This window comes from Dermacentor variabilis, chromosome 1 (assembly GCF_050947875.1).
Source record: "Dermacentor variabilis isolate Ectoservices chromosome 1, ASM5094787v1, whole genome shotgun sequence".
NCBI lineage: Eukaryota > Metazoa > Arthropoda > Arachnida > Ixodida > Ixodidae > Dermacentor > Dermacentor variabilis.
In genome coordinates, this window is record NC_134568.1 from 218851687 (window position 1) to 218876895 (window position 25209).

Genomic DNA, 25209 nt, shown 5'->3' on the forward strand with positions numbered 1-25209 from the left:
ATCTGTACTGTTTGTACTGACTGATTGTCTAAATAGAATAAAACACCAATTATAATTGGTGAAAGTGCTGCATAGACTCCAAGATGTCAAGAATGACACCAGCATTCAATTACCTGCAGTGCCACTGGTTGTCACCTGCTCTGGTGCAACACACCAACAAGATCTGGTTTTCTTCTGTAGCATTATCGTCCAGGTCATCAAAAACTACCTGTCTTCATAGAAAGACAACTGGGTGAGCTGGCAAAATACAACTGGGTGAGCTGGCAAAATAAGACAAGGGCACGAGACTTAGTCATATTCAACCTGATTGTTGTAGCCAACCTATGGTACTGCAGCCACAAGCATATCAGAACCTGGTCTGTCTTCAAGACCACTTTTTCACTAAGGTATTCGACAACCCTGCTGTCCGGAAGCTTCAAGCTGAACAATGTCATTGAAGTCAAACAAAAAGTAATTCTTGGGTTTTACATGTCAAAAGCATGATCTGATTATGAGGTACGTCATAGCAGAGGACTCTGGATTAATTTAAACCACCTAGGGTTCTTTAACATGCACCCAAAACCCCAATCAAAAGGTAGCCGCCACGGCCGAGATTTGATCTCACAACCTCGTGCTTAGCAGCACAACGCTATAGCCACTAAGCAATCATGGTGGGTGTTTCGAACACAGTAGGCCAGTGAGAATTTCACAAGCTATATTGATGGTGTTTGATTTATGCAAGTGAATGGACCCATTGGTGCCCGAAATGGAAAAAATCAAGCACATATATTAAAGGGAATTGATGACATGATAACTTGCTTATTACCAAGAATCTAACTGTCTCTGGTTTTTATTACTTGTGCCAAAGCTGCAACAAGCTTCGCAAGCAATGGGCTTTGGTTCGACATTCTTCTTCAACAGCCAAGCCAGCCCAACTCTCAGCAATGACCCATTAACCTTGCTGGACAGATAAAGGAGTTCGTGCATGAAGAGGTGGCTTGCCAGTAGTCTCTTCTCCCTTGCATAACTAAAACATTTGGCTACCTGACTCTAGTGATTCAGCATGCCATCAAGCAGCAGATGCCTGAAGTACTTTCATCAGCCCATGCACCGGTGCCCGAACCACTGTCACTTACTTGCCAATGCCATTGTGCCTCCACCACCTCCACTAGCTCCACCATTGACTTAAGCTAAAGCTTTAGCTAGCACACCCCATGCACACACATTTGTTTGTCCTCAACCCTTTGGGTAAGTGCTTGTGCTTTTCTTTGCACAACCAGCGCCACTCAAGTTCTTGGTGTTTGGTGTAATGGGGATTTTACTCCTAGCATTAAGCACCCAAGAGACGGTTAGCAGCACAAACAGCCATCCCTAACAGCTCGGGCTCTAGTCTTGCGCATGATTAATGAAAAGCGATGGCATTCTACCTGACCTGCATGTTACAAAATAAATAAATAAATAAATAAATAAACACCACAATAAAATCGAACATTTAATACACAGTTACTACATTTACACTACAGCTAATGTTTCCAGCCATCTTAAACGCCACAACAAGAGGCTTTTAACTTCTTGCAGTGCGTGGTCACATTATATACAACCATTAGACGCTGAGTGTACAGTGCAACTTCTTTCATTTCATTTCATTTTTATCCCTTAAAGACCCCGTAACGGGGTATTACATAAGTAATATTACATATTACTTTAATTGTGTTTTGTTTTTAGAGCTGCCAAATTAAACATGGTCTCACCTCAACAATGATTAATATAAATTACATAACATTAAGAAATTAATATAACAAGATCACTTGAATTTCAAGGCAAGCTAATATATTGTTGCGAGGCGGAGACAAGCACGAATGTTGTTTATGCAAGGTAAATGCTGAAGGCACCAGCTGACACTAGAACATGGCAGCAGAAGCGCCCCAGCAACAACACTTCGTCATCGTCTCTTGTCTGCACATCCTGTTCTAAATCGCGACACTACAACGCCAGCGCAAGCGATTATGGCCCGGCAAAGGCATGCACGTAGGGCATTAAACGGAAGACATGAACATCACCAGTTCTTGGCTTTACGGACGACGGGCCTGGCTCTTTGGGAGCAATCTCATACGTCATATCCAAAATCTGTCTCAGGATTCAGTACGGGCCTGAATATCGCGACAGAAGATTTTCTGATAGGCCGACACAATGAGATGGTGACCACAGGAGCACGAGAGAGCCAGGTAAATACTGCACATCCCTATGGTGCGTGTCGTAACAGGATTTCTGGGCAGCCTGGGAATCGGTGAGGCGAGCACGGGCAATCTGACGGGCCTGTGCTGCCATAGAAATCACATGGCGAGCGTAAGCGGTGTGTGACTGTGCGATTTGTGGAAGTGCGGTGTCCACGGGCAAAGCAGGATCACGACCAAACAGTAGATAAAACGGTGAGTAACCTGCAGTGTCATGGCGGTACGAATTGTATGTGAAGGTGACATATGGTGGAGCGACATCTGTCCTGGTGGTCTGGAGAAACCTACATAGCTAGCATGTTGGTAAGCGTTCTGTTCAGTCGTTCTGCAAGACCGTTAGTCTGTGGATGGTAAGCAGTGGCTATTTGATGTTCAGTAGAGCATAGGCGGATGATATCATTATTACCTTTGACAAGAAGTAACGTCCGCGATCCGTGAGGAGCTGGTGTGGAGCACCGTAGTACAGGATGACGTTGTGTAGGAGGAACTCCACGTCGTCAGTGGCACAACTTGTAGGCAGAGCTCCCGTAATGGCGAAGTGCGTGGCATACTCGGTTGCAACCACAACCCATTTGTTGCCCTTAGTTGAGAAAGGGAAAGGGCCAAGTAGGTCGAGTCCCATGCAAAAGAAAGGCTGAGTAGAAATATCGATGGGTTGTAAAAGCCCAGCTGGAGCCATGGGATTGGACTTCCGGCATTGGCACAGGTCGCAAGCAGAAGAGGTCAGAGCGGTAGAGGTCAGGCCAGAACAAACAGCAGCGGACTTGGTCAAAGGTACGAGTAGCACCGAGATGCCCAGCGGTGGGCGCATCGTGGGGTTGTTAAAGCATGGTGCATTGAAAGTGCCCCAGTACGGCAAGCAGTAGGTCAGCACCATCAGGGCGCAAGTTGTGTTTGTAGAGAACTCCGTCAGAAATACAGAAGAGACGAAGGGAAGGATCAGGAATTGGCAAGCTTAACCGATCTATGATGGTTCGCAGAAAGGGATCACGGCACTGTCCGTTTCCAATGTTAAGGAAACGTGAGATGGATGCTGGTGTCAGATTCGAGGTTTGTGGCTTCCGGTGGGTCAACAGGGTGGCAGGACAAGCAGTCTGCGTCAAGGTGTAAACGCCTCTATTTGTACCTTATAGAGAAAATGCACTCTTGCAAGTGCAATGCACAATGCCCAAGACACCCGTAGGGTACTTCAACAAGGAGACCCAACAGAATGCATGGTAGTCGGTAATTACGTGGAAATGGTGACCAAATAGGTATGGGCAAACCAGCGCTAGGCACTTTCGCTCCGTGATGGAATAGTTGCGCTTGGCCATGGACAGAAGATGGCTTGCATAAGCAATAACGCACTCTTGACCACACTGAATCTGGGCAAGAACAGCGCCAATGCCATGACCACTAGCATCTTACAGATTTAAGTGGGTGCTCAAGGGTCAAAATGGGCTAAAGTTGGGGAGCTCGTCAGGAGTCTGACGAGTGCTGTGAAGGCTTCGGCCTGCCACTGTCCCCATGCGAAAGTAATGTCGTTCTTTAAAAGCTCAGTGAGAGGGTGTGCAATGTCGGCAAAATAATGAACAAAGCGACGAAAGTACGAGCTTAAGCCTATGAAGCTGCAAAGGTACTTAACTGAACACAGCACATGAAAGTCTCGCATGGCTCTAACTTTGGCCAGGTCAGGTTGAATTTCACTGGCGTTTACAAGGTGCCCGAGAATGATTATTTAATGACGACCAAAGTGACACTTCGACGAGTTGAGCTGAAGTTTCGCAATGCGAAATACAGCAAGGACATTTGCGAGATGCTCAATGTGGGTTTCAATAGTTGGAGCAAAAATGATTACGTCGTCGAGCTAACACAGACAGATGGTCCACTTCAAGCCTCGGAGAAGGGTGTCCATCATTCTCTCGAACATCGCTGGGGCATTGCAAAGCCCGAAAGGCATGACTCTGAATTGAAAAAGTCCATCAGGCATAATAAAGGTTGTCTTCTCGCAGTTCTTCTCATCAACAGTGATCTATCAATAGCCGGAGCGGAGGTCAATCGATGCAAAATACTTCGCCTTATGTAGACAGTCAAGTGCTTCATCGATACAAGGCAATGGATACACGTCCTTCATGGTGATCTTGTTCAGATGGCAATAATCAACACAAAATCTCCAGGTGTCTTTTTTTCTTGACCAGGACAACTGCCGAGACCCATTGGCTAGCAGAAGGCTCGATGACCTCTTCAGCATCTTCGCGACTTCGCTTTGAATGATGCTGCACTGTGCAGCAGACGCACAGTAGGGGTGGCGATGGACGGGACTTGAGTCGCTGGTATGAATACAATGAGTGACTACGGCTATCTGGCCGAGCGGGCGGTCATCGAAATAAAAAATATTGCGGTAACTAAACAGAATGCGCCTAAGGTCTTCAGTCTGAGCTGGAGAGAGGTCGGTAGCGATCATTTTATCGATGCCATGGTAAGGTGACGAAGCCGAACGGGAACATGGGAACATGCGATGATAGGGCTGACAGAGACAGAAATAATGGGCGCGAGTGGAGATATCTCGGACTCGTGCACAGGTGTCAGACGGGCCACTGTCATGTTACCGGGAAGAACATGTGCAGCAGACCTAAAGTTGAGAAAGGGAAGCCAAGTAGAATTATCGACAACGGTGACAACGGTATTTGGGAGCGCAATGCCATGCTGTAGAATACCATCGTAAAGCAGAGAGACGGTGTAGTCGCCATCAGGAACATGTGGTCGAGCTTTAAAAGGTACAGTAGTAGCGGCTTGAGGCAGCAACCGGATGAATTCGGCAGAATACAGGGACGGATGATCTACATCAGAAACAAAGTAGCGGTCAGAAAGAAGATCCAACTGCACGACACGTGTAGTGCAGTCTATTAGAGCACAATGGGGCGAAAGAAAGTCCAGCCCCAAAATTGGGTCATGCCTACAGCGCTCTAGCACAATAAATAAGATGGTGGTTTGATGGCCGGCAATCGTTATTACTGCTGTACACATGCCAACAACCGGTGGCGTACTGCCATCGGCAACGCATACTATGCACAGTAAGGCAGGCGTGAGGACCTTTCCGAGTCTTTTGCGAAGGGCTGCATTCATCACAGACATCGGTGCACCGGTGTTGACAAGGGACTTGACTGGGACTCCATCCACCTCAATGTCTAATATACTTCCAAGGATAGGCAATGTGATCAGAGGATTTGCAGGCCAGGTCATTGATGCAGCATCACCTCCGGGAGCTGCACCGACTAGTTTTCCTGTGGCACGAATGCGGGGGAAGAACAGCGGGCCTGCTGCGAATGAGACCTACGACCTAGGGGCGATGGTGACCGACTGGTTCGGAAAGGTCAGAGGTACATTCTCGTTATTCATAGATGAAGGACGCACAGAGAAACGGGGAGCACCTTGATCTGGACAGTCGGACGGGAAGCTCCACCTTGGAGGCGATGACCAATGACGGCGGCAACTACGAGCGATATGTCCAACACACACGCAATTGAAACAAATTGCGCCTATCGTCCGGTGTACTCCAGTTGGCCGGGTTACGACGGCGAGTTGGAACCGCTGAAAATGGGGAAGCGGTGTTTGGGCGGAACCGGTCCTGACTGACAGCGGCATCAGGAGTGGGGCAGAGAGACAGGAAGCCTAAATTTGCTATCTCTTGTCTGACAACGGCCTGTACATATAAGCGAGACAGAACATGAGTTGTCTGGGCAATGCTGACAAGACACATGGCTTTGAGCTCACGACGAATTAACTGCGTCAAATTTTCTTGTCCAGACAGAGGAGGTCCACGTGGCTGTTCCTCACAAGAAGGCATCGAAGCTGTATTTGGTAGCCTGTTGAACTGCTGCATAATGTGGCGACTCTTTATCAGTTCGAAATTGTGGCACTCTTTGATGATCGTATCCACCGAGTCATAGTTCTTGCAGACAAGCAGGTTAAATGCGTCACCTGCTATGCCCTTCAGGATGTGGCCAATCTTGTCGGTCTCGTTCATGTCTTTGTCAACCTTACGACAGTGTGAGGACAACTTGAATATATGCCATGTAAGATTCTGCTGACGTTTGAGCACGGGTCAATAGCTCCTTCTTTGCTGCCAGGTGATGGCCAAAGGGCTTTCTGAAGAGGTCTAGAAGCTTCTGCTTGCAGATGTCCCAACTCATTATGTCGTGTTCATAGGTCTCGTACCATGCTAGCACTGTGTCTCGAAGGTAGAATATCACATTCGCTAGCATTAGCGTTGGGTCCCACCAATTATTTTTGCTTACACGTTCATACCAGGAAATCCATTCTTCAACATCCGTACCATCGATGCCATTGAAAGTCCCTGGGTCTCACGGCTGGGACAACATGACAGGAGGTCAGAGTCTGCAGAATTTTGGCGCTTTGGCTGTTGATCACCAGGTCAGGGCTCATGCGGCGACCGCTGCAGAGTTCCGTGTTGGTACTCTGCAAGTCCACCAAAATGTTGCGAGGCGGAGACAAGCACAAATGTTGTTTATGCAAGGCGAATGCTGAAGGCACCAGCTGGCACTAGAACATGGCGGCCAAAGCACCCAGCAACAACACTTCTTCGTCATAGTCTCTTGTCTGCACGTCCTGTTCTGCATTGCCACAATATTGTCACGTTGTAGCGATGGTGAAGAACACAACAGCAAAACTGTGAGTCACGAAACTCAACTTTAGTTGGGTGTACCTGTGCCCACAAAAGCAATTGACACTTGAAGCACAATGATAGCAGTCAGCACAGTCTGCGATCGGTGATAATGATATCTGCGGGTCAAGTACGTCGGCTTTTATACATGACTCATCGGACGTCCGAGCGTAATCGCTGGTACCCATGCTGCTTCCAGAAAGTACTACACAAATCGTGTTCCACACACAATGCTATTTGTTAAGAACGGCCCGCTCAGGTGCTAGTTTTGCCAACCAGTTGCGACCTCAGGCATCATCTTTTCCTGGAGCGCCGCCGCCAACCTCTAGCCACGGCGTGACTAAGTTGACTTTGTGTCGGGAACAATATGCGCGTTGTTACGTTTCGCCTACAACGCGCGCTATAGCCGGCGCGGATGCAACGGACGCCGGGGCTTCGTTCAAAGCGGCGGACATTTTGGCCCGTTCAGCGCTGCCGCAACGCCTCCCCGCCAAGCGCGTCCAGGCATGTTTCAATGCCACGTGTCTTCGTGTGTGTGTGTGTGTGCATGTTAGTGCCCACGCTTGTCAAAGCGCGGCAGCCGGGGAGAGGAGCTCCCCAAGTGTGAAGCGAGGAGGTCTGACTGGCGCCGGCCCGGCGGATGCGTCACTACACTCGTCTCAACGTGTCTCTCAGCGTGTCCGTGGCGCCGTCACGTGCGCCTCCGACGAGGCGTTCCTTCTTGCCCTCGACTCCGAGAGTATAAAAGCAGCTGCCCCCGGACGCCAAGAGAGGCTCCGAATTCTTCCGTCGAGTAGCGTGCTCTCCCGTCTCTCCAATTCGGTCGACCTGACCGGCCGCTCTTTTGCGATGCTAGAATAAACAAGTTGTTCTGTTAGCAGTTGACTCATGCTTTGCCAGGACCTTCAGATGCTTCCAGTTGTGCCCCAGGCCGCCAGGCCAACGCTATCCTTGGGGCTTGCGACCCAGATGCAACAACTCGTGCCAGCGGTGCGATTGCAACATCTGGTGCCAGCGGTGAGATCGCGACAACGGAAGCCAGCAGCGAAGATATGCGGTTGACTGTATGCTGAGCAGCACAACGACCATCCGGGAGCAGTGCAACGAGCCCTGTGTGATGACTGGTTGCCTGCAGCGGAACGATTGCGCTGAATTCTTGGCTGCGAGGTTTGGTGAGTGCGGGACTTTCTTCTTCTGAGTTTTGCCAGGCTTTTGTTAGTGTCAGAAACAGAGCTGGTAATTGTGGTTGTCGTTGCTGCCGGGTTAGTTTGCGGCAAGACAATAGTAGGCAGTAGAGAAAGCAGCATTCAGAGCAGCCATGGATTGGAAGTCGTTGAGCAAACCGAAATTGCTGGAGCTTGCAAGAGAGTTGGGTCTGGATGTCTCAGACAAACTCAGAAAACCAGAACTGCTAAGGGCTATTCTTGAGTTAGAAGCTGAGGATGACGAGCTGTCGGAATGCCTTGAGACAATTGAGGAGAGGGAGACGGCAAAAAGACAGGAGCGCGAACGTAAAGAGCAAAAAGAGAAAGAAAAAGAGGAGCGCCAACGTAAAGAGCAAAAAGAGAAAGAAGAGCGCGACCGTCAACACGCTCTGGAAATGAAGCGTCTCGAGGTAGAGATGGAACGCGCTCGTAATGGAAGTCAGGCACACGGTGCAGGAGAACGAGTATCGTTCAAAATGACTGACCTGATGCGGCCGTTTAAGCTTGGAGAGGACATTGGTTTGTTCCTGGTTAACTTTGAGCGAACGTGCGAGAAGCAGGGGTTCTCTCGGGAAACGTGGCCACAGCGCTTGCTCACTTTGTTACCCGGCGAAGCGGCCGACGTAGTCGCTCGCTTGAAGAGAGAGGAGGCAGAGGATTTCGACAAAGTGAAATCGAGTCTGCTAAAAAAGCACAGGCTGTCAGCGGAAGCGTTCCGTCGGAAGATTCGGGAAAATGAGAAAGGAAGAAGTGAGTCATATACAGAGTTTGCCTACAGGCTAATGTCAAACATGCCGGAGTGGCTCAAAGAAGAGAAAGCGTTTGGTGACCACGAGAAAGTTCTGCAATGTTTCGGGCTGGAACAGTTTTATAGTCGGTTACCTGAGAACGTGCGGTACTGGGTCTTGGATAGGCCAGACGTTAGTACGGTGGCTAGAGCGGCTGAGCTAGCCGAAGAGTTTGTGACGCGTCGAGCTCGCGGAGCTAAGGACGGTGAAAAGGGTGAATTTGGCTCCAAGTTTGAGAGGCCGAAGTTCACGCCCATGAGAGCAAATGGGGACACACGTAGTGCGGATGCGAGTGAAAGCAGTCCGACCGAACGTAAGGAGCCGGCGGCAACCGAAGCCAAACGCAGAAAGCGGTTCGAGACGAGGCAAGTGCGCGTGTGTTATACATGCCAGAAGCCGGGTCACTTTTCGGCGCAGTGTCCGGAAACAAAAACAAAAGTCGTGTTTTTGTCATTATGCAGCACTGACGAGAACATGAAGCTTCTCGAGCCTTACATGCGAGACCTCCTCGTGAACGGGAAAGAGTGCCGAGTGCTTCGCGATTCCGCAGCTACAATGGATGTAGTTCATCCCTCTTACGTAGAACCCGATATGTTCACGGGCGAGTGCGCATGGATCAAGCAAGCCGTGGAAGCTCATAGCGTGTGTCTGCCCGTAGCAAAAGTGCTTATTGAAGGACCTTTCGGAGCACTTGAGACGGAGGCCACAGTGTCATCTATGCTGCCCCCCCAGTACCCGCACCTATTTTCGAACAGGTCCGATCACCTCCTGCGCGAGAAGGGGCTTTTGTTTGGTGAGGCTAGCGTTCAGGCCTTAACCAGATCGAAAGTTCGGGAGCTCGCTGCAAAGGCGGTAGTTGCGGGGCCGACGTTGTCGAACAATGAGAAAGGGTCAGAGGCGCAGCAAGCTGATATTCAGAGCACATCCGAACTGAATAAAATTGAGCCTGTAGCGTTGAAGGCACCAGATACTGGAGAGGAAATGCCCGACACGGGAAAGTTAGAAGAGCTATCTGCAGATTTGCTCATCGCGCCTACGTCACACGGACTTAATAGGTTGCTAAAAGTCAGCCGGTCGGCTTTGATAGCCGAGCAAAAAAAAGATGGCAGCCTAGAAAACATACACTGCAATGTCAAGGAAGGTATCGCCAAGAAAAATGCTCGCTTTGTGGAGGGAGGTGGGGTCCTGTACCGGAAGTATCTAGATCGCAGGGGAGTGGAGTTCGATCAGCTGATCGTGCCTCAGTGCTACCGTCAGGATCTGTTGCGCTTGTCGCATGGGGGTTCGTGGTCCGGACACCTAGGAGTTAAGAAAACTAAGGACCGTCTCTTGCAAGAGTACTATTGGCCAGGGTGTTTTCGGGACGCAGACCACTTTGTGAGGACATGTGACACCTGTCAGCGGGTGGGCAAACCAGGGGACAAATCGAGGGCGCCGTTGAAGTTGGTACCTATCATTACGGAGCCTTTTAGACGGCTCGTTATTGATACAGTGGGACCTCTGCCGGTAACAACCACGGGGTACAGACACATTTTGACTGTGATCTGCCCAGCGACAAAGTTCCCTGAAGCAGTGCCGCTTAAAGAACTCAGCTCAGTTGAGATAGTCAATGCACTACTGTCCATATTTGCGCGGGTTGGTTTTCCTGCGGAAATCCAATCAGATCAGGGCACAGTGTTTACTAGCGCTTTGACGACAACTTTTCTCGAAAGGTGTGGGGTAAGTCTGTTACACAGCTCAGTGTACCACCCACAGTCGAATTCCGTTGAGAAGCTCCACTCCGTCATGAAGCGCGTGTTGAGAGCATTGTGTTTTGAACAACAAACTGACTGGGAGCTGTGTCTGCCTGGGGTGATGTTTGCATTAAGGACCGCACCGCATGCGGCTACGGGGTTTTCGCCAGCTGAGCTGGTGTACGGTCGCTCGCTGCGGTCTCCGCTTCGCATGCTTCGAGACGGATCACTGCCCTCTCCAATGGCTGCAGAACATCTCTACCACAAATGGCCGCCTCCTGCGCTGGAGCCTCGCTTTGCAACAATATTCCTTTGAGGTGCGTTACAAAAAGGGGAGTGTCAACGGTAACGCCGATGGCTTAAGTCGAGGCCCCTAACGTAGGAATCAGCCTCAAGGTATTTGTTACTGATGTTTTTCTTCCTGAGGCAGGATTTTTGACATATTGCTTTTGTTTAGTGTTTCAAAGTGATGACGTGCTTTCTAGTGCAATTTTCCAATTTGTGGACGCGTTCCGAGTGCTGCTAGACTACTGTAAGGAACTAGGCAGTAGTATAAAAGGGGACACAGCCTGGCATGGCTTAGTGAGGGTTGTGTCGTGCTTGCTGACTGAGCGGTTGAGTTTCGGCGTAGTTCTAATGCTTGCGGGGAACGAGAACAAAAATGGCAACTCTCCCGAAGTCACTTTGCAGTGTCCTGTGTGAACCTGAACGTGAGAACGAGGCCTTCTCGGTGCGCTGCGCTCAAGAAACGCCGAGGGACGACCGACTCCGGTTACGAGTATCATCGAGCGACATCCCTCCGGACAGCGGATGCAGTCCCCTGACCATCGGGATCTCCTTCCCCCAGCGGGGCGGTCTGTTACGTTTCGCCTTTGACGCGCGCTATAGCCGGCACGGACGCAACGGACACCGGGGCTTCGTTCAAATCGGCGGACATTTTGGCCCGTTCAGCGCTGCCGCAACGCCTCCCCGCCAAGCGCGTCCAGGCATGTTTCAATGCCACGTGTCTTCGTGTGTGCGTGTGTATGTGTGTGCATGTTGGTGCCCACGCTTGTCAAAGCGCGGCAGCCGGGGAGAGGAGCTCCCCAAGTGTGAAGCGAGGAGGTCTGACCGGCGCCGGCCCGGCGGATGCGTCACTACACTCGTCTCAACGTGTCTCTCAGCGTGTCCGTGGCGCCGTCACGTGCACCTCTGCCGAGGCGTTCCTTCTTGCCCTCGACTCCGAGAGTATAAAAGCAGCTGCCCCCGGACGCCAAGAGAGAGGCTCCGAATTCTTCCGTCGAGTAGCGTGCTCTCCCGTCTCTCCACTTCGGTCGACCTGACCGGCCGCTCTTTTGCGATGCTAGAATAAACAAGTTGTTCTGTTAGCAGTTGACTCATGCTTTGCCAGGACCTTCGGATGCTTCCAGTTGTGCCCCAGGCCGCCAGGCCAACGCTACCCTTGGGGCTTGCGACCCAGATGCAACAACTCGTGCCAGCGGTGCGATTGCAACAGCGTCCTCCACTCTCTATCGCTTCAGCTAGGATGCGTTTGACGAAGCAGGCTTTGTGCTGAAACTACCACCGTTACGCTCTAGCCTCGTCGCCGTTGTGACTGAATGAGTTCGGCGGGCCAACTATTGTTACCGAGCTCCCCAACGCGGACCTGATCTGCTATTAGTGGGGGAGTTGCCACGGGAACGTGGTCGGACACCCCTTCCCACGCGCCGACCAAGACGCAAGACAAAGGCTACCCGGGCGCACTGCGTGGAGCTCCGAGTTCTACGAAATTCGTGTGATGTCGGTTTCGGACTGAGAACCTGTGTGTGTGTGTGACTGTACGTGTGTGTGTAAACCGTCCCGCGGAGAGGCGGCGTGTTTACGATGAGTGGACGAACGTTTCCACCACCTTGGAATCGGGGGAGGACCGAGTGTTTATAAACGGCTGTTGTGTGGATGCTCAACACTTTCTTAAGCAGTCATGTTAGACTGAGACACTCTCTCAAGCAGTCGTGTTAGACTGACGCACTTTCTTTTGCAGTCATGCTAGACTGATGAACTGCATGTAAATACTGTAAATAAACCCTTATTCCTCGTTCTCGATGAGAAGCAGTCCTTCCCTTCATCAACGTCTTCAGCGTGGATAAGTTCGACGACGGCATGGGCCAGCTACCTTCAAGTTCATGCCGGACTCCAATCTTGACAACGGGTTACGAGCGATGGGATTGAGCCCCCAATCCTGACATATTACAGAAAGTTGTTTGGCAAGTACACACACAACACAGAATCAAAGATAACATTCAAGTCAGTTAATCATCCAGGCACGTCGTGCTAAGCGATAACTTTAAGTTAGCAGGTGAAATACAGTCCCCATAAAAAGGAAGTACACATGTCAATATATACTACTATACAGCTAGTCATCCATTTGCCAAATGATCGATCAAAACAGCATTTGAAAAATCAGTAATGAACACAAATGAACATGGCAGTATTTTTATAACGAGTAAAAAAAGAAGCCACCAGAATGTCAATAAATTTTTCGTTACAGTATATGAATAAGACCTAAGTTCATTTGACAATTCAAGAATCTCACACTCACAATGAAAACTTGTGGTCAAATTCTGGATTTCTACTTGATTTCACAACAGCTGTTCTCCAGTAAGCTCTTTTTAGGTGATCTGGTTGGAGGGAGACCTAGAAGTTAAACGAGAACATTGTGGATTAAGATATTACATGATCAAAATTAAGAGACTGCTTTCAACATTAAAACATTATCAACATTTGCGACATAATAGGTATGCTACCTAGCTGACTCATACAGAAAACAATAACCTCCAGCTTATGTTCTTTATCAAAATATCACAATAAAACAAAATTACAACAAATCAGCAAAGGCCAAGCATTTACTATAGGAGGGGCTTGTTGACAAGCAGAGTCGAAAAGCTTACTTCAACCAACAACATTGCTTTAGAACTAAGTTATAAGTCTCTATATATAAAAATTTTTCAAGATCTGTTCATAGAATTACCAGCATCAATTGTGTATTAACCTGTGCCAACATATTCAGATGCTACAAAATTGTGAAATCAACAAATTTAGCTATTAACGACAGATGCACGGAGAAAAACACATGCACCATTGTATATCTATAAACACCACCAGTAGGCTTGGGTACAGACAAATGTGGTCCTATTTAAATGGTGCATTTCTGACACACTAATACTACTGAGGTCACTAAAAGGACTTGTTAGGTTTGGCTGTTCATATTTGAATTTTTTCAAAGGAAATCACAGGCACTCAATTAGAACTGACATTAAGAGGAAGCTTTAGCTCTAGTGCTCCTATCTAAATACATGTAAAAGGAGAATTCGTTTTTCTCGGCAACCACTGCACCAAATTTGACGAGGTTTGTTGCATTTAAAAGACAAACTTAAAATCTAGTGATTGTTGGTTTCGAATTTTTGAGTTAGATCGTCAATTTTTTATTAAAAATTGGCAAAAATCGAAAATTTTCAAAAAATGAAACTATCAAGTTTACAACTCTGTAACTTAACCACTAAAAATGATAATACAATTCTGTGAATTGCATCGAATAGTACATCTAAAGCGGACAAAATTGATATGTTACAAATGAATATAAAAAAATTTAATCATAGGGAAATACAACTTTTGCAAAACCGTTGTAACCAACGTAACAAATTCATGTAAGATGTAAATTGACATATTGAATTTGTCCGCTTTGAATGATATAATGGATGCCGTTTACAGAACCGCGATATCGGTTCTTGATGCAGAGCTATGAATTTGTAAACTTCGTGCTTCTATTTTTTTCAAACGGTCAAATATTTGAAAATCGTTTTAAGAAAATTCAAGCCCTAAATCGAAATTCCGCTTCCAACAGTCACTAGAATTTAACTTTCTCTTTCAAATGCGACAAATTTCATCAAAATAGGTCCAGGGGTTATCTCATAAAAACGTTTTTGCGTTTTACATGTATTTGAATAGGCCGCGTCGGAGTTGGGCCCGAGCTAAAGCTTCCTCTTAACTAGGAGTGCAGTTTAAATCTGATGAGTCACTGAAACAGGATTCTACAGTAATTAATAGTGGTGTTAGAGGTATCAGTGCTAGAGTCAGAGGTTTGCTCTACTACCTTAATGTAAGCATTTGCAGATCCTCCTCGGGAAGTCAACAACTTAGCCGCCCTGATGACTGAAATAGAAAAACAGACATGTCACATGGTACCATTGCAAAACATCCAACAGAAGCAAAGCTATAATAACTTTTTGTGCTCATGCACAAGTTCTTACCATGTACAGTGATATGTCCACTGTTTACATAGGCAGCCAGCTTCAATTTCGCTGAAAAGTTAAATAAAGAGAAAAATAACATATCTTGGAAGATAACATAGTCTTTACAAGTGTAATTAGAAGAATGTTACATTAATGCAGTGCCACAAAAGCGCTCTTGACAGGCCTCTCACAAGGCCCCCTTAGGAAGTTTGGTAACACCCTGGAAGTTGTAAAGCGATGTCAACGAAGTGATCTACCACAAGAAAAAAAATGCCCAGCAATAGTGCAGATCAAAGCAAATGAAATACTGAAAGAATGGTGCGAGTGGAAGGTGCAAGAAAGCAAACTGCACTCCCTGCAGCAGAGATTCTCTCCCACTGTCTCTGCCAGTATGTGCAAGTGATATTCTTCCTCTTCCTTCTCCCATATGAAAGCTGAGAGCCCACATGTTTAAGTCACAATCATCACTTCTTTTTTTCCCCTTCTGTTCATCCCTTCTTGCACAGCGCATTTCTTGTGGCGCTTTTGTGAGCTCCACATTTCACAGGATTACTAGTTTCTTCATTGCTGCTGGCTATTCATGCACAGCAGGCAGGGAGAGTGGTTCCTCCTAGAAAAAGGGCACACAGATTTTCATCTGAATTTTCAGCTGTATTTACAGCATACATCAGTGTAATACTTTGCAGACACGATTGTCACCGTGTGATGTACACAATGGACTTGTCTGTTTGCAATGCCTAAACCTGTTGAGCGGCCCCTTAATATTCATGCTGCACTTGAAAGCATATTTCAATTAGCTTGTCCTATACAAGATTATGTACTCCAGAAATTTAGTTACTTGGAAATTCCAGCAAGTCATGTTCTGCATATGCCCTGTTTGTGAGAGGTGCCACTATGGTTTGAATCCTGCTGAGGCTGGGAAAATGCACTGGCTGCATTCTCACGACGCTAAACTTTCCAAGGAATTCATAAAAAAGGGGTAAAGAGGGGTGTAGCCTAATAACGGAGATAGTGCACATGAAGTCTCTTGTACGAGGCAGGTACAACATACCTGTACAATAAATTCTCACCAGGCTGCAAGGAACTTGTGTGGGATTCCTTGTAGCTATATGCTATTTTTCAAATGCATTCAAATTTTCTCTTTCATTTGTTTGCCCACCTTTCACATTCTTGCAGAACATGTTAACACTCGTATGCAAGTAAATATCTCATTTTTACCAGTAAGACATGTCACAAATGCTTGATGTGTATTACTTCTGTTACTGCTATTGGAAGCTGTCAATATTTTTTGCAGACTAAAAAAATTAACTGAGTACTGCGCACCAGAGTTTTTTTTTGCCTGTCATACATGATGCAGGTGCATCAATTTTACTCAATAACAGTTCAGGAGCATCATAGAGTTTGAGCTTGTACCTTATACTTGGTCACACATTCATACACAAAAATGCACTTACCTTTACCACAAAACATTTCAGCGGACTTGAATTTTCTAGGAGTTTTCACCAGTTTTGGACATCTGGTTGGCAATTTGATTGGTGGTGTCATACCCATGCCTTTCCTGATTACCTCCTCAAGAATGTGCTGGTCATCACTTCCATCACTGTCACTTGAGAAGCATTCTCCTTGTGCATCAGATATGCAAGGATTTAGCTCAGATAGCTCATCATTGATGTCAACTACATCAGGTGCATTATATGGTGGTGTCCTCTCCCAGCCATCGGGTGGCTTGCGGCTTGATACACTACCTATACTTAAGCTGGATGAGTCAAGCTGAAGTCTTGCTGGAGTTGTTGATTGCTGTATTTGAAATTTATATGCTTCATTTTGTTTCAGTTGGCCATTTTCAGCAGTACATGAGCTTGACACATTTGCTTCATCTTGAACTATTAAGTCACAAGCTATTTCTGATTGGCTATGAGAATCCTCTGCATGGTGACTTTCAGCAGTCTGCCAACAACCTTCAGTACCACTACTGCTGTACTGGCTGCATGATTCTTGTGATGCCATGCTTCCCTGGTTCATTGTCACATCTAAAAAGGAGCTGTGATGTGATGAAGTTCCTTCATTACCTTGGCCTAAACTCACCCTCTTTACAAGCTTTATGAAAGCAGTTGATACTCTTAGTTTTGCAGGACTGCTGCTTTCTACTAACGATGGGAGTGATGCAGTTCGCTCCAGGCCAACCTGTGAACAGCTGTTCACAGTGTCAATGTTATTATTTGTCATTTTCTTCACTGTTCCCACAGTGAGACATGACTGGTGATAAGATGCAATGCCACTGTCCACTTTAACTTCTTCAGTAGAGTCTAACAGAGAACCTGTAGTGCCAGATCTGCATGACGAAAGAAGAATGTACTTCAAAGGTGAAGCAGCAGCCTTCTTGCATTCTGCCTGCTCATGGAGACTCTCCACTGATCGTGCCTTACTCGACTGTGGATTTGAATTCACTGATAACAACTTCTCAATGCTTGCTTTTACAGCTTCCTCAATGACTTTAGTTATCTCATCCTGGCACTGAAATGCATGCTTGTTGCCAGCGCTGCATTTAGCTGCCTGGTCCGAATTTTTCACACACGAAGGTTTGGTGTGCATTGCATATTGTACTTTGTCATCAGCAACCTTTAATTCCTCGTATGTCTTCTTGAATTGGCAGCATTCACAATGATGACTCAAAGCAGCAGGTTTCTTACCATTCTTTGACAAACAGTTTTTAAATGCTTGATGTCCCACCACACGTGAATAATTAGTATGAGAGTCACCCATCCTCCCGGGTGCATGTTTGCCAGCTGCATTAAACTTCATAAGGCACCTTTCACAGCTGCAGTTCAGAACTGTAGCCTCATCATCAGCCATAACATCAGTTGCTCCAGTGCTGCAGTTTTTGTTCAGCTTTTGCGCTCTTGATGTACATTTAATGCTATAGACTGGGTTATGCTGAACTTGCGGCCTAACAGCTCTTTTTGGCTGCTGCTGAAGTCTTGAGGCAAGTTCCTGTGAGGGCGTGCCGACTTCAACACACAATCTCCTGCGCCTCTCAGGGGGCACTTGCTGTTTTTGTGCTACTCTTGAAAGCAAAGAGAAGTCTTGACTTGCTTGATTGCTTAGAGAATGGCCATATTTAGAGATAGCACTTTTAGCTCCATGAAGATTTTCTGTGGCAGCTGGAATCTTGGAATTGGCTGAAGGGGCTGTAGTTTTTGCAAGATGCGCCTTGGCATGCACCAGTTTTGCAAGGTAAGTTCTCGGTGGAACTTTAGGAGCACAGTCAACAGACTTTGGAACTGTTTCCTCCATAGCAAGGTGACTTGGTTGGCGCTTGTGCTGCGCATAAGGCAAAGCATGCTGTGCTGAAATGCCACTGCTCCAATCACGATTGCATAATACCCAATCCCCAACTCTTTCATGCTTTTCATTCCACGGTGGCCCCATGACTGGCGATGTTATCAGCAAATCTTGTTCATTGCAAACTTTGGGTAACTGCCCCAATTCTGTAGATGTTCTAGGGAGGCCTATATTGTTGACTGCTTTTCTCCAAACACCTTGCTCTTTTGCCATACTTCTTCTATTTTTCGCATGCCTTGCGGCACTCAACACAATTTCTGAGGCAAGATTACCATCGGAACTTCCTGCTGAACTTTGGTTTCCATAGTGTTTGCATTTTGCAGCAGATGGTGGAGCAAAGTTTTCTTTGTTAGGAGAACAGCAGCTGTGGTTCAAAGAGGACTGAAGCCCTCTGTGATGTGCCTGCATTTTTTCCGAGATAGGAATTTTACTTGGGCTTCCAAGAAGTTTGCTCCTCAGAGCACATGGCTTCTTTGATTTTTGTTCAGATGTGCTCCTTTTACTAAATGCCTGTGCCTTTGCCTCTTCAGCCCAAATTTTACGTATTGACATCAGAGATGCTCTAGCAACATCTTGGCTCTCACAATTGCTTTTCTCCCCTTGCTCTCCACTCTTTTTTGAACTAAGACTTCGGCGGTAAGAACGAAGAAACTGCTTTGTTTGGCAAGAAGCCGGCCCGCCTTCTTTCTCCTCAGGAACTGATGCATCTTTTGAAATTCTAAAGGACCGCAACCAGGATGGTATCTTCCTTAAAGCAGTAGTCTTCTGGCTTTCCATTCTAAAGGAGTAAAAAAAAAAAAAAAAAATCAAGAGCAGAATTAACTTTTCACGCAGGACTTTCTTCATAAAGTCATACAAGAAAACAAAGTTGAATTCAGAACAAAGCAACAAAACTGCTTCGTAGAACAATTGCATACCCATGACAATGAATCAGACAGATTCACAAACATACAGATATCCTAAATCTATGTGTCATGCATATATACTGAAAGAAAGCAATGTGAGAGAAAAGGCATAGAAATGTTACACCATATTCGTCAGATTATCTCCACTCGAAAGATGCTTCCTGTTATGGATGTCAGTCAACTTCACTTCCCTTTGCCCATTCACAACCAGGCAAATTCCTGCTCAGCAACACCTGCCACACTGGCTGTTCAGCTGCTGAGCACAAGGTTGCAGGTTTGGTTCTAAGAGAAGACAATTACATTCCAATGGCGTGATGAGTAGTAGTCAAATAAGGAATGTCGCTTTAAGCCAACATTTTGACAAGGGAACTTGTCTTTGTCAGGGTCCTAAAAATTATTGCCATATAATGAAGATGTCATCTATGCAGTGGAGATAGGTACCAGGTTTTGACAGGTATGGTTTTAATAGTTCTAATTCTTGCTGTCCCATAAAAATATTGGCATATGTCAGCATAAGAGGGGTTCCCATGCTGGTGCTGAAAATCTGTAAGTAGTAGGTGAAATTGAATTCAATATAGTTAAGAGTGAGAACAAGCTTCTGTAAGAGAGGTGGACGTTGGAGTGGTGTGCTTGCTTGCTATGTTTGACTGATTTAGGGACAGCTTCAATTCCTTCAGTTATAGGTATATTCATGTACAGGGCAGAGGCATCCAAAGTTACAAGAATGGACTAACCAGAAAGCGTCTGCATTGAATTAATAGAATCTATAATTTCAAGGAATTTGAAGGAAGTATGGTGTATCCTGAATAAACGATGGAAGGATGGAGAGTATGTGTGACAGGCAATTATTTAATTACGACCATACAAAGCCAGTAGACAATGACGCCAAGGAAAGCAAAGAGGTGATTAGTTGTGGTTGAAAGTGAAATGTAGAAAATAATGAAAAAGGGGGGGGGGGAATTAAAGTGCATGAAAAGATAACATGCCACCGGTGGGAGCCGAACCTACAACCTCTGCACTACCCATGCATTGCACTACCAATTGTGCTATGGCGACAGCTATCAATTCATCCACTAACTTGGGTATCTATGTTTACTAGATACGCCCACCGTGCCACTCAGAGCCGCAGTGGGCGTATGGGGAACACCCTTTTTTGCCCCATGGCGTCACGCAACACTTCAACTTAGGAGAGCAGGCACGCAGCTAATAAAACTCTGTGTGCGACCTAATGCATCAAGGCTGCCAGATTCGAGACCTTGGCTATAAATGAACGAGGAAAATAGAAACAGAGGGGCTCAATTCTTGTTAATCACAACCATATAAAGCCAGCAGGCAATGAAGGCAAGGAAAGCATAAAGGTAATTAGCTGTGGTTGAAACTGAAAAGTACATAATCGTAAAGAAAAGAGCAAATAAAAGTGGACAGAAAGGTAACTTGTCGCTGGTGGGCACTGAACCCATATCTGTATTATGGAAAGGACACTCGCATTGTTCCGTCATCTACAGTCGATAGAAATACAAACAAGACAGAAGTTCAAAGGAAGATAGAAACTTGAAATGATTTGTAGTAGTTGAACAAGGAATGCCGCTTCAAGCCAACGTTTCTTCATCAGGGCGAAGTCCCTTTGTTGAGACCTCGGCTAAAAGCAACATTCCTTGCTCGACTACAACTCATCATTTCAAGTTTCCATCTTCCTTTACACTTGTCTTGTTTGGATACCAATGGTGTCAAATACAAAAAATCCCATATACAGCAGGACCTTGATATAATGAATACGAATATATGAACTATCATATAACAAAGTAAATCTAAAATGTTTCTCACCAACATCAGGGTGCTACAAATATATGCCTAAAATGAATTATTGAACATAGCGAACATTTCCATGTCGGGTGCAACTTAATTTTGAAGAGGTTCGGCTGTACCAAGATTTCGGAGCACACTGAAGAACTTCAGCTGATTAAAATAAATCTGTAGCCCTCCGCTACCATGTCCATAATATTTCAGATGTACTTTTTGAATGTAAAACACCATCACATTATATTACTATATTGCTAAATAAAGCATTCGCAATTAGCTTTGCTGGGCTGAATGTAAACATAACTGGGAAACTAATAAAGAAGTGCAAGCAGAATAGCAATCTAAAGCCGTGTTGGGAAGTCTTCATGCTCACTCCAAAATGTGCACATGCATGCGAGCAGCATTTGGGAATACATTCCACCCTAAATATTTCTACTTCACCAGCAAAATGATGCAGTTTCCACCAAGGTTCGCTCCCTTCAATACAGTGCTATCATTGAACATGGTGCAGATTTAGCAACCCGCTTTACCTTTGCGCAAGAAGCAGCTGACTTTATAATTAATGGTCTACTTGATGCTCAATTGTCACCAATACCAATATTTTTGGTTTTTAGTTCATTAATATTCAACATACTTTTTTAAATTTCCATTTGAGGCCTAGGCCAGCTAATGTGACAATTCTATAATCCAATGCCCTTTTGTGCCTTGTCAGTGGCACAGGCCCTGCAGACATTATCATTAGTATCAGCCAGCCATGAACCGGGAATAAGAAAAGAATAGAGTCCAGCAAAAGGAATCTTTATGGTACACCAGCCCTAATTTCTAGTTTATTAGGGAGCATTCCCTATCAAAACTGCCCCTTTTTAGCAGAATATTCCAAAAATGTACCACTTATATTTTTCTTTTTCTGCAATGATCTTCATGAAACTTAACTTTCCTTTTCACAAAAAAGACAGTATTTCTAGTCTCAATAATGTTAAGGACACTGGCTGTTTTTTCAAGGAACCCAGAACAGGGGGACCAGTTTTGCCAAGTGGCAACCCTTTATTGCCATAAAGAGAGGGTCAAACCTTTTATCAGATGTGTAAAACAATGGAAACTTCGAATGCATAGTAACACACTTTCACTTAACCATGACCACAAGAAATTTTTATTTCACCTCTCACTCTAGTTGCAACCAATTTGTTTTAATGGATGCAAACATGGCCTACCATTATGCATGCCATTTCTATATTATACTCACACTGCTTGTGTGCAATGTACTAAAAAATTGCATAAATCTTAAGCAAAAGTGTTAGTCTTTTTTCTTGCAGCAATAAGCTTTGCAAAATGGCAGACAACTTATAAGAGCTCAGCAAGCAGTACCAGTGGTAAAGGCTACAAGCATGTCCATTTCTGACAAATTATGCAGATCCAATGTACATGATGAAATATATGTAAAATGAAGCTTTTATAAACTGGTTAATTAAATGCTATAAAGCTAAATTTGATGTGGGCAAGTGTGTTATCCTATGCAACATGTATCATGCAACGCTCGTGTTTATAACCATACAGGTCGCAATTTTATTGTCATGCAACGCTCATGTTTATACACCACACAGGTAGCAATTTTATTGTCATGCAATGTTTATGTTCATTCACCAACAACACTGTTCACAAGCCATGCCAAAATGCATACAGCAGTTCATGCAAATTCACACTATGATACATCAATGCAGTGGTGTCACAAGGACGAGGGAAGAATGGTAAGGAGAGGTGTATGCAGGGAGAAGTATAATACAATATTATTCAGCTCTTTCATTCCACGAGTTTTATCCCCATTGGTGCTGGTGGGTAAGGTTCCGTTTTTCTTTGCCACATAGTGAGAGTAAACCTGAGGATGATGAAGTGGTCTGACCATGATGACATAACAATTACATGGCATGGTGCTGGTGGCATAATGGAAAATACAGGCGAATGGACAGACACAGTAAACCTATTATCGAGCATTTAACTTTTGTTGCAGTAAAATGAATTAGCTAGGACCCAAAATGATTCACCTCTGCAATTATACAGCAGATTTCAATGAGAAGCTGGCTAAAATGATCAGCAGTCATGTCATGCCGATGATGCCGCTTCTTGTAGGTGTGCTGAATCTAACAATCAGCGGGCGTGCTCAGTCCTTGGGATGGTGACCACCCGGGAATGTACAAGTGCTGATGGCTCCCCTTCTGCCATGGAACAGTCTAGGTGTCCGCTTTGAGTAAGACAGTTACACTAACAGCAAATTCTCCCCCGTCCCACAACATCTCCCATGCAAGCTATTTTCTTCCCCACAAGGGAAGCATTTGCTTTTAAATGCAAAAATCATATTTGCCTGAGTGGAACTAAAAGACCTCACAAAGCCTGGATACCTGAGCAATGGCATGAAGTTTACTGGTGAAAGCTCTTTTTACACAGTTACAAACCATGAAATTCTTCATGTACTGTTATTAATAAAAGGAAAATCAAGGCCATAATCTGCAAGCTGTTGCTCTTTTCGCAAGTGTTCGTATGCTGCTGTACTCAAAGATTCCAAAGAGTGATTAAGCAACACAAATGCTTCATCTGGGCAAGTTACCATCACCACTTTCCAGCTGCATATCCATTTCCACTTGCGAAATATGCCAGCTGCTTCAAGCAGTTTAATTGACAAGACATGTCCCACTATAAATGTTTGGGAGGCAACATCAGAAGTCTGTTTGTCCTTATTCATTGGCATACATACAAGATTTACAAGAGCTGGATACTGTGACATTACTGACAAAGTTGTCATTTTTTTACACTTCAGAAGAATCACTCATCTTATGAATTTTCTATAAATTCCCACATGAAATAACCAATTAGTTGAATTCCTATTTGCCAATTCTCACCTGACAGCAGTTCATTTTCGCTGGTTTCAAAAGGTTCTTATTGGTTACATCTGCAAGGGCAAATAATTTTGTTTGGCAAGTAAGCCCACTTTTTCCACCTAGATTACCACCCTGACCAGCTGCCAAATCATCACTAGCACAGCACAGACACAAGATAGAGGTGAGTGCAAAACTAAAACACCCCATAACTTTTGAGCCATACTACAACACATGAAGCCCAAGCTAACCTAGAAGGGCCATTGAAACACTTTTTGATCATGCTTCTTTAAGAAAGTGTTCCCAATCTGTAGACAGTGTTACTGTGAACATGAGAGACAAATATTCTGCTGCATGCAGTATAAAGCCTACAATTTCGCACGATAGATTGTTTGCTCTCTCCTGCTGCTTTCATGGTTCTTGCTCTTTTTCTGCCATACGTTACATCAGCAATGACATTACAGAGAACATGGCTGCCCACAGATGCCAGCCAATGGGCATTTGTGGATGACTATGAATAACTTGCAACTTTCAGCTTGCAGATGCATGTCCATGCTTCTAGATCTCCTAGGAGACGGTGAAGTAGCGGTTGTTAACCATCCCACATGCCCTTCCTGTCACTATCGGGCAACTTTGCCGGATGCCAATCTAAAAAGGTTACCATAAGTGCGCCATGGAAAAAAATAAAAAGAACGGAAGGAGTGGTATGCAGAGCATTACTATCAGCGTCACCCCAGCTGAAAGGAACCAATGAGTTAAGGGGAATGTAAATATTGCGCTCATTACATTGCTATTCACATTAGGCCTTTTTCAAAAATTTATTCAGGAGTATACTCATTGAAAGAAAGCCACTGCACTAATTCCAGCGGGTTTCTCAGGTTTCAACAAGTGTTTCAGAGCACTCTTAAGTTCTAAATTCTTATAGACTTGTTTTTCACAGCAAGTTTTCATATGCAGCACTAGTATTGCCAAAATGAATAAGTGTGCTTTCCCACTAGAGGTGTGGGCTTTAATAACAAAAGCATGCAAATCATTGTTACACATTAATGTCAGCATCATGAAGAGTGACATGTGCCAACTGCAGCATGAGGAATGTATTGTTGCACATCATGCACATTACACACAAAAAATCTGACAGCCTGAATGCTCTTACTTTAACATCAGAGTGGTTCAGAGCGACAGAAACCCTATAACAATAAAAAATGCACGAAAAGATGGGGAGAACCAACAGGTGCAGACGATTAAGTCTATTGGTTATCCCTGCCTCCTTTTCATGCTTAGTTGTGGATTACCACTAACCCCTACGCTTTGCTTAATCTCAAATTCCAGCACACGCAGAAAGCTCTTCGAGCTAGCAGCCAGATTATGCAACTCCCTTCAGGGGCTGCTGCTTTGTAATTTGCATTTCTTTATGGTACTTTTTCA

At 45.4% G+C, this 25209-nt stretch overlaps 1 protein-coding gene across 3 annotated transcripts in view; it reads right to left on the reverse strand.

Moving 5' to 3' along the window:
* LOC142557323 (uncharacterized) overlaps nt 1-25209 on the reverse strand; it is a 45545-nt gene that overhangs the window by 19057 nt on the left and 1279 nt on the right. For 2 of the 3 annotated variants that reach the window (XM_075669070.1, XM_075669080.1), the window contains exons 2-6: nt 16325-18990; nt 14889-14939; nt 14732-14790; nt 13181-13275; nt 114-212 (exon numbers count right to left, since the gene is read on the reverse strand). In XM_075669070.1, coding sequence (XP_075525185.1) covers nt 114-212; nt 13181-13275; nt 14732-14790; nt 14889-14939; nt 16325-18989 — 2969 coding nt within the window. In that variant the 5' untranslated portion in view covers nt 18990. The remainder of the gene's footprint in view (nt 1-113; nt 213-13180; nt 13276-14731; nt 14791-14888; nt 14940-16324; nt 18991-25209) is intronic. The other variant, XM_075669090.1, reaches the window with a different exon arrangement.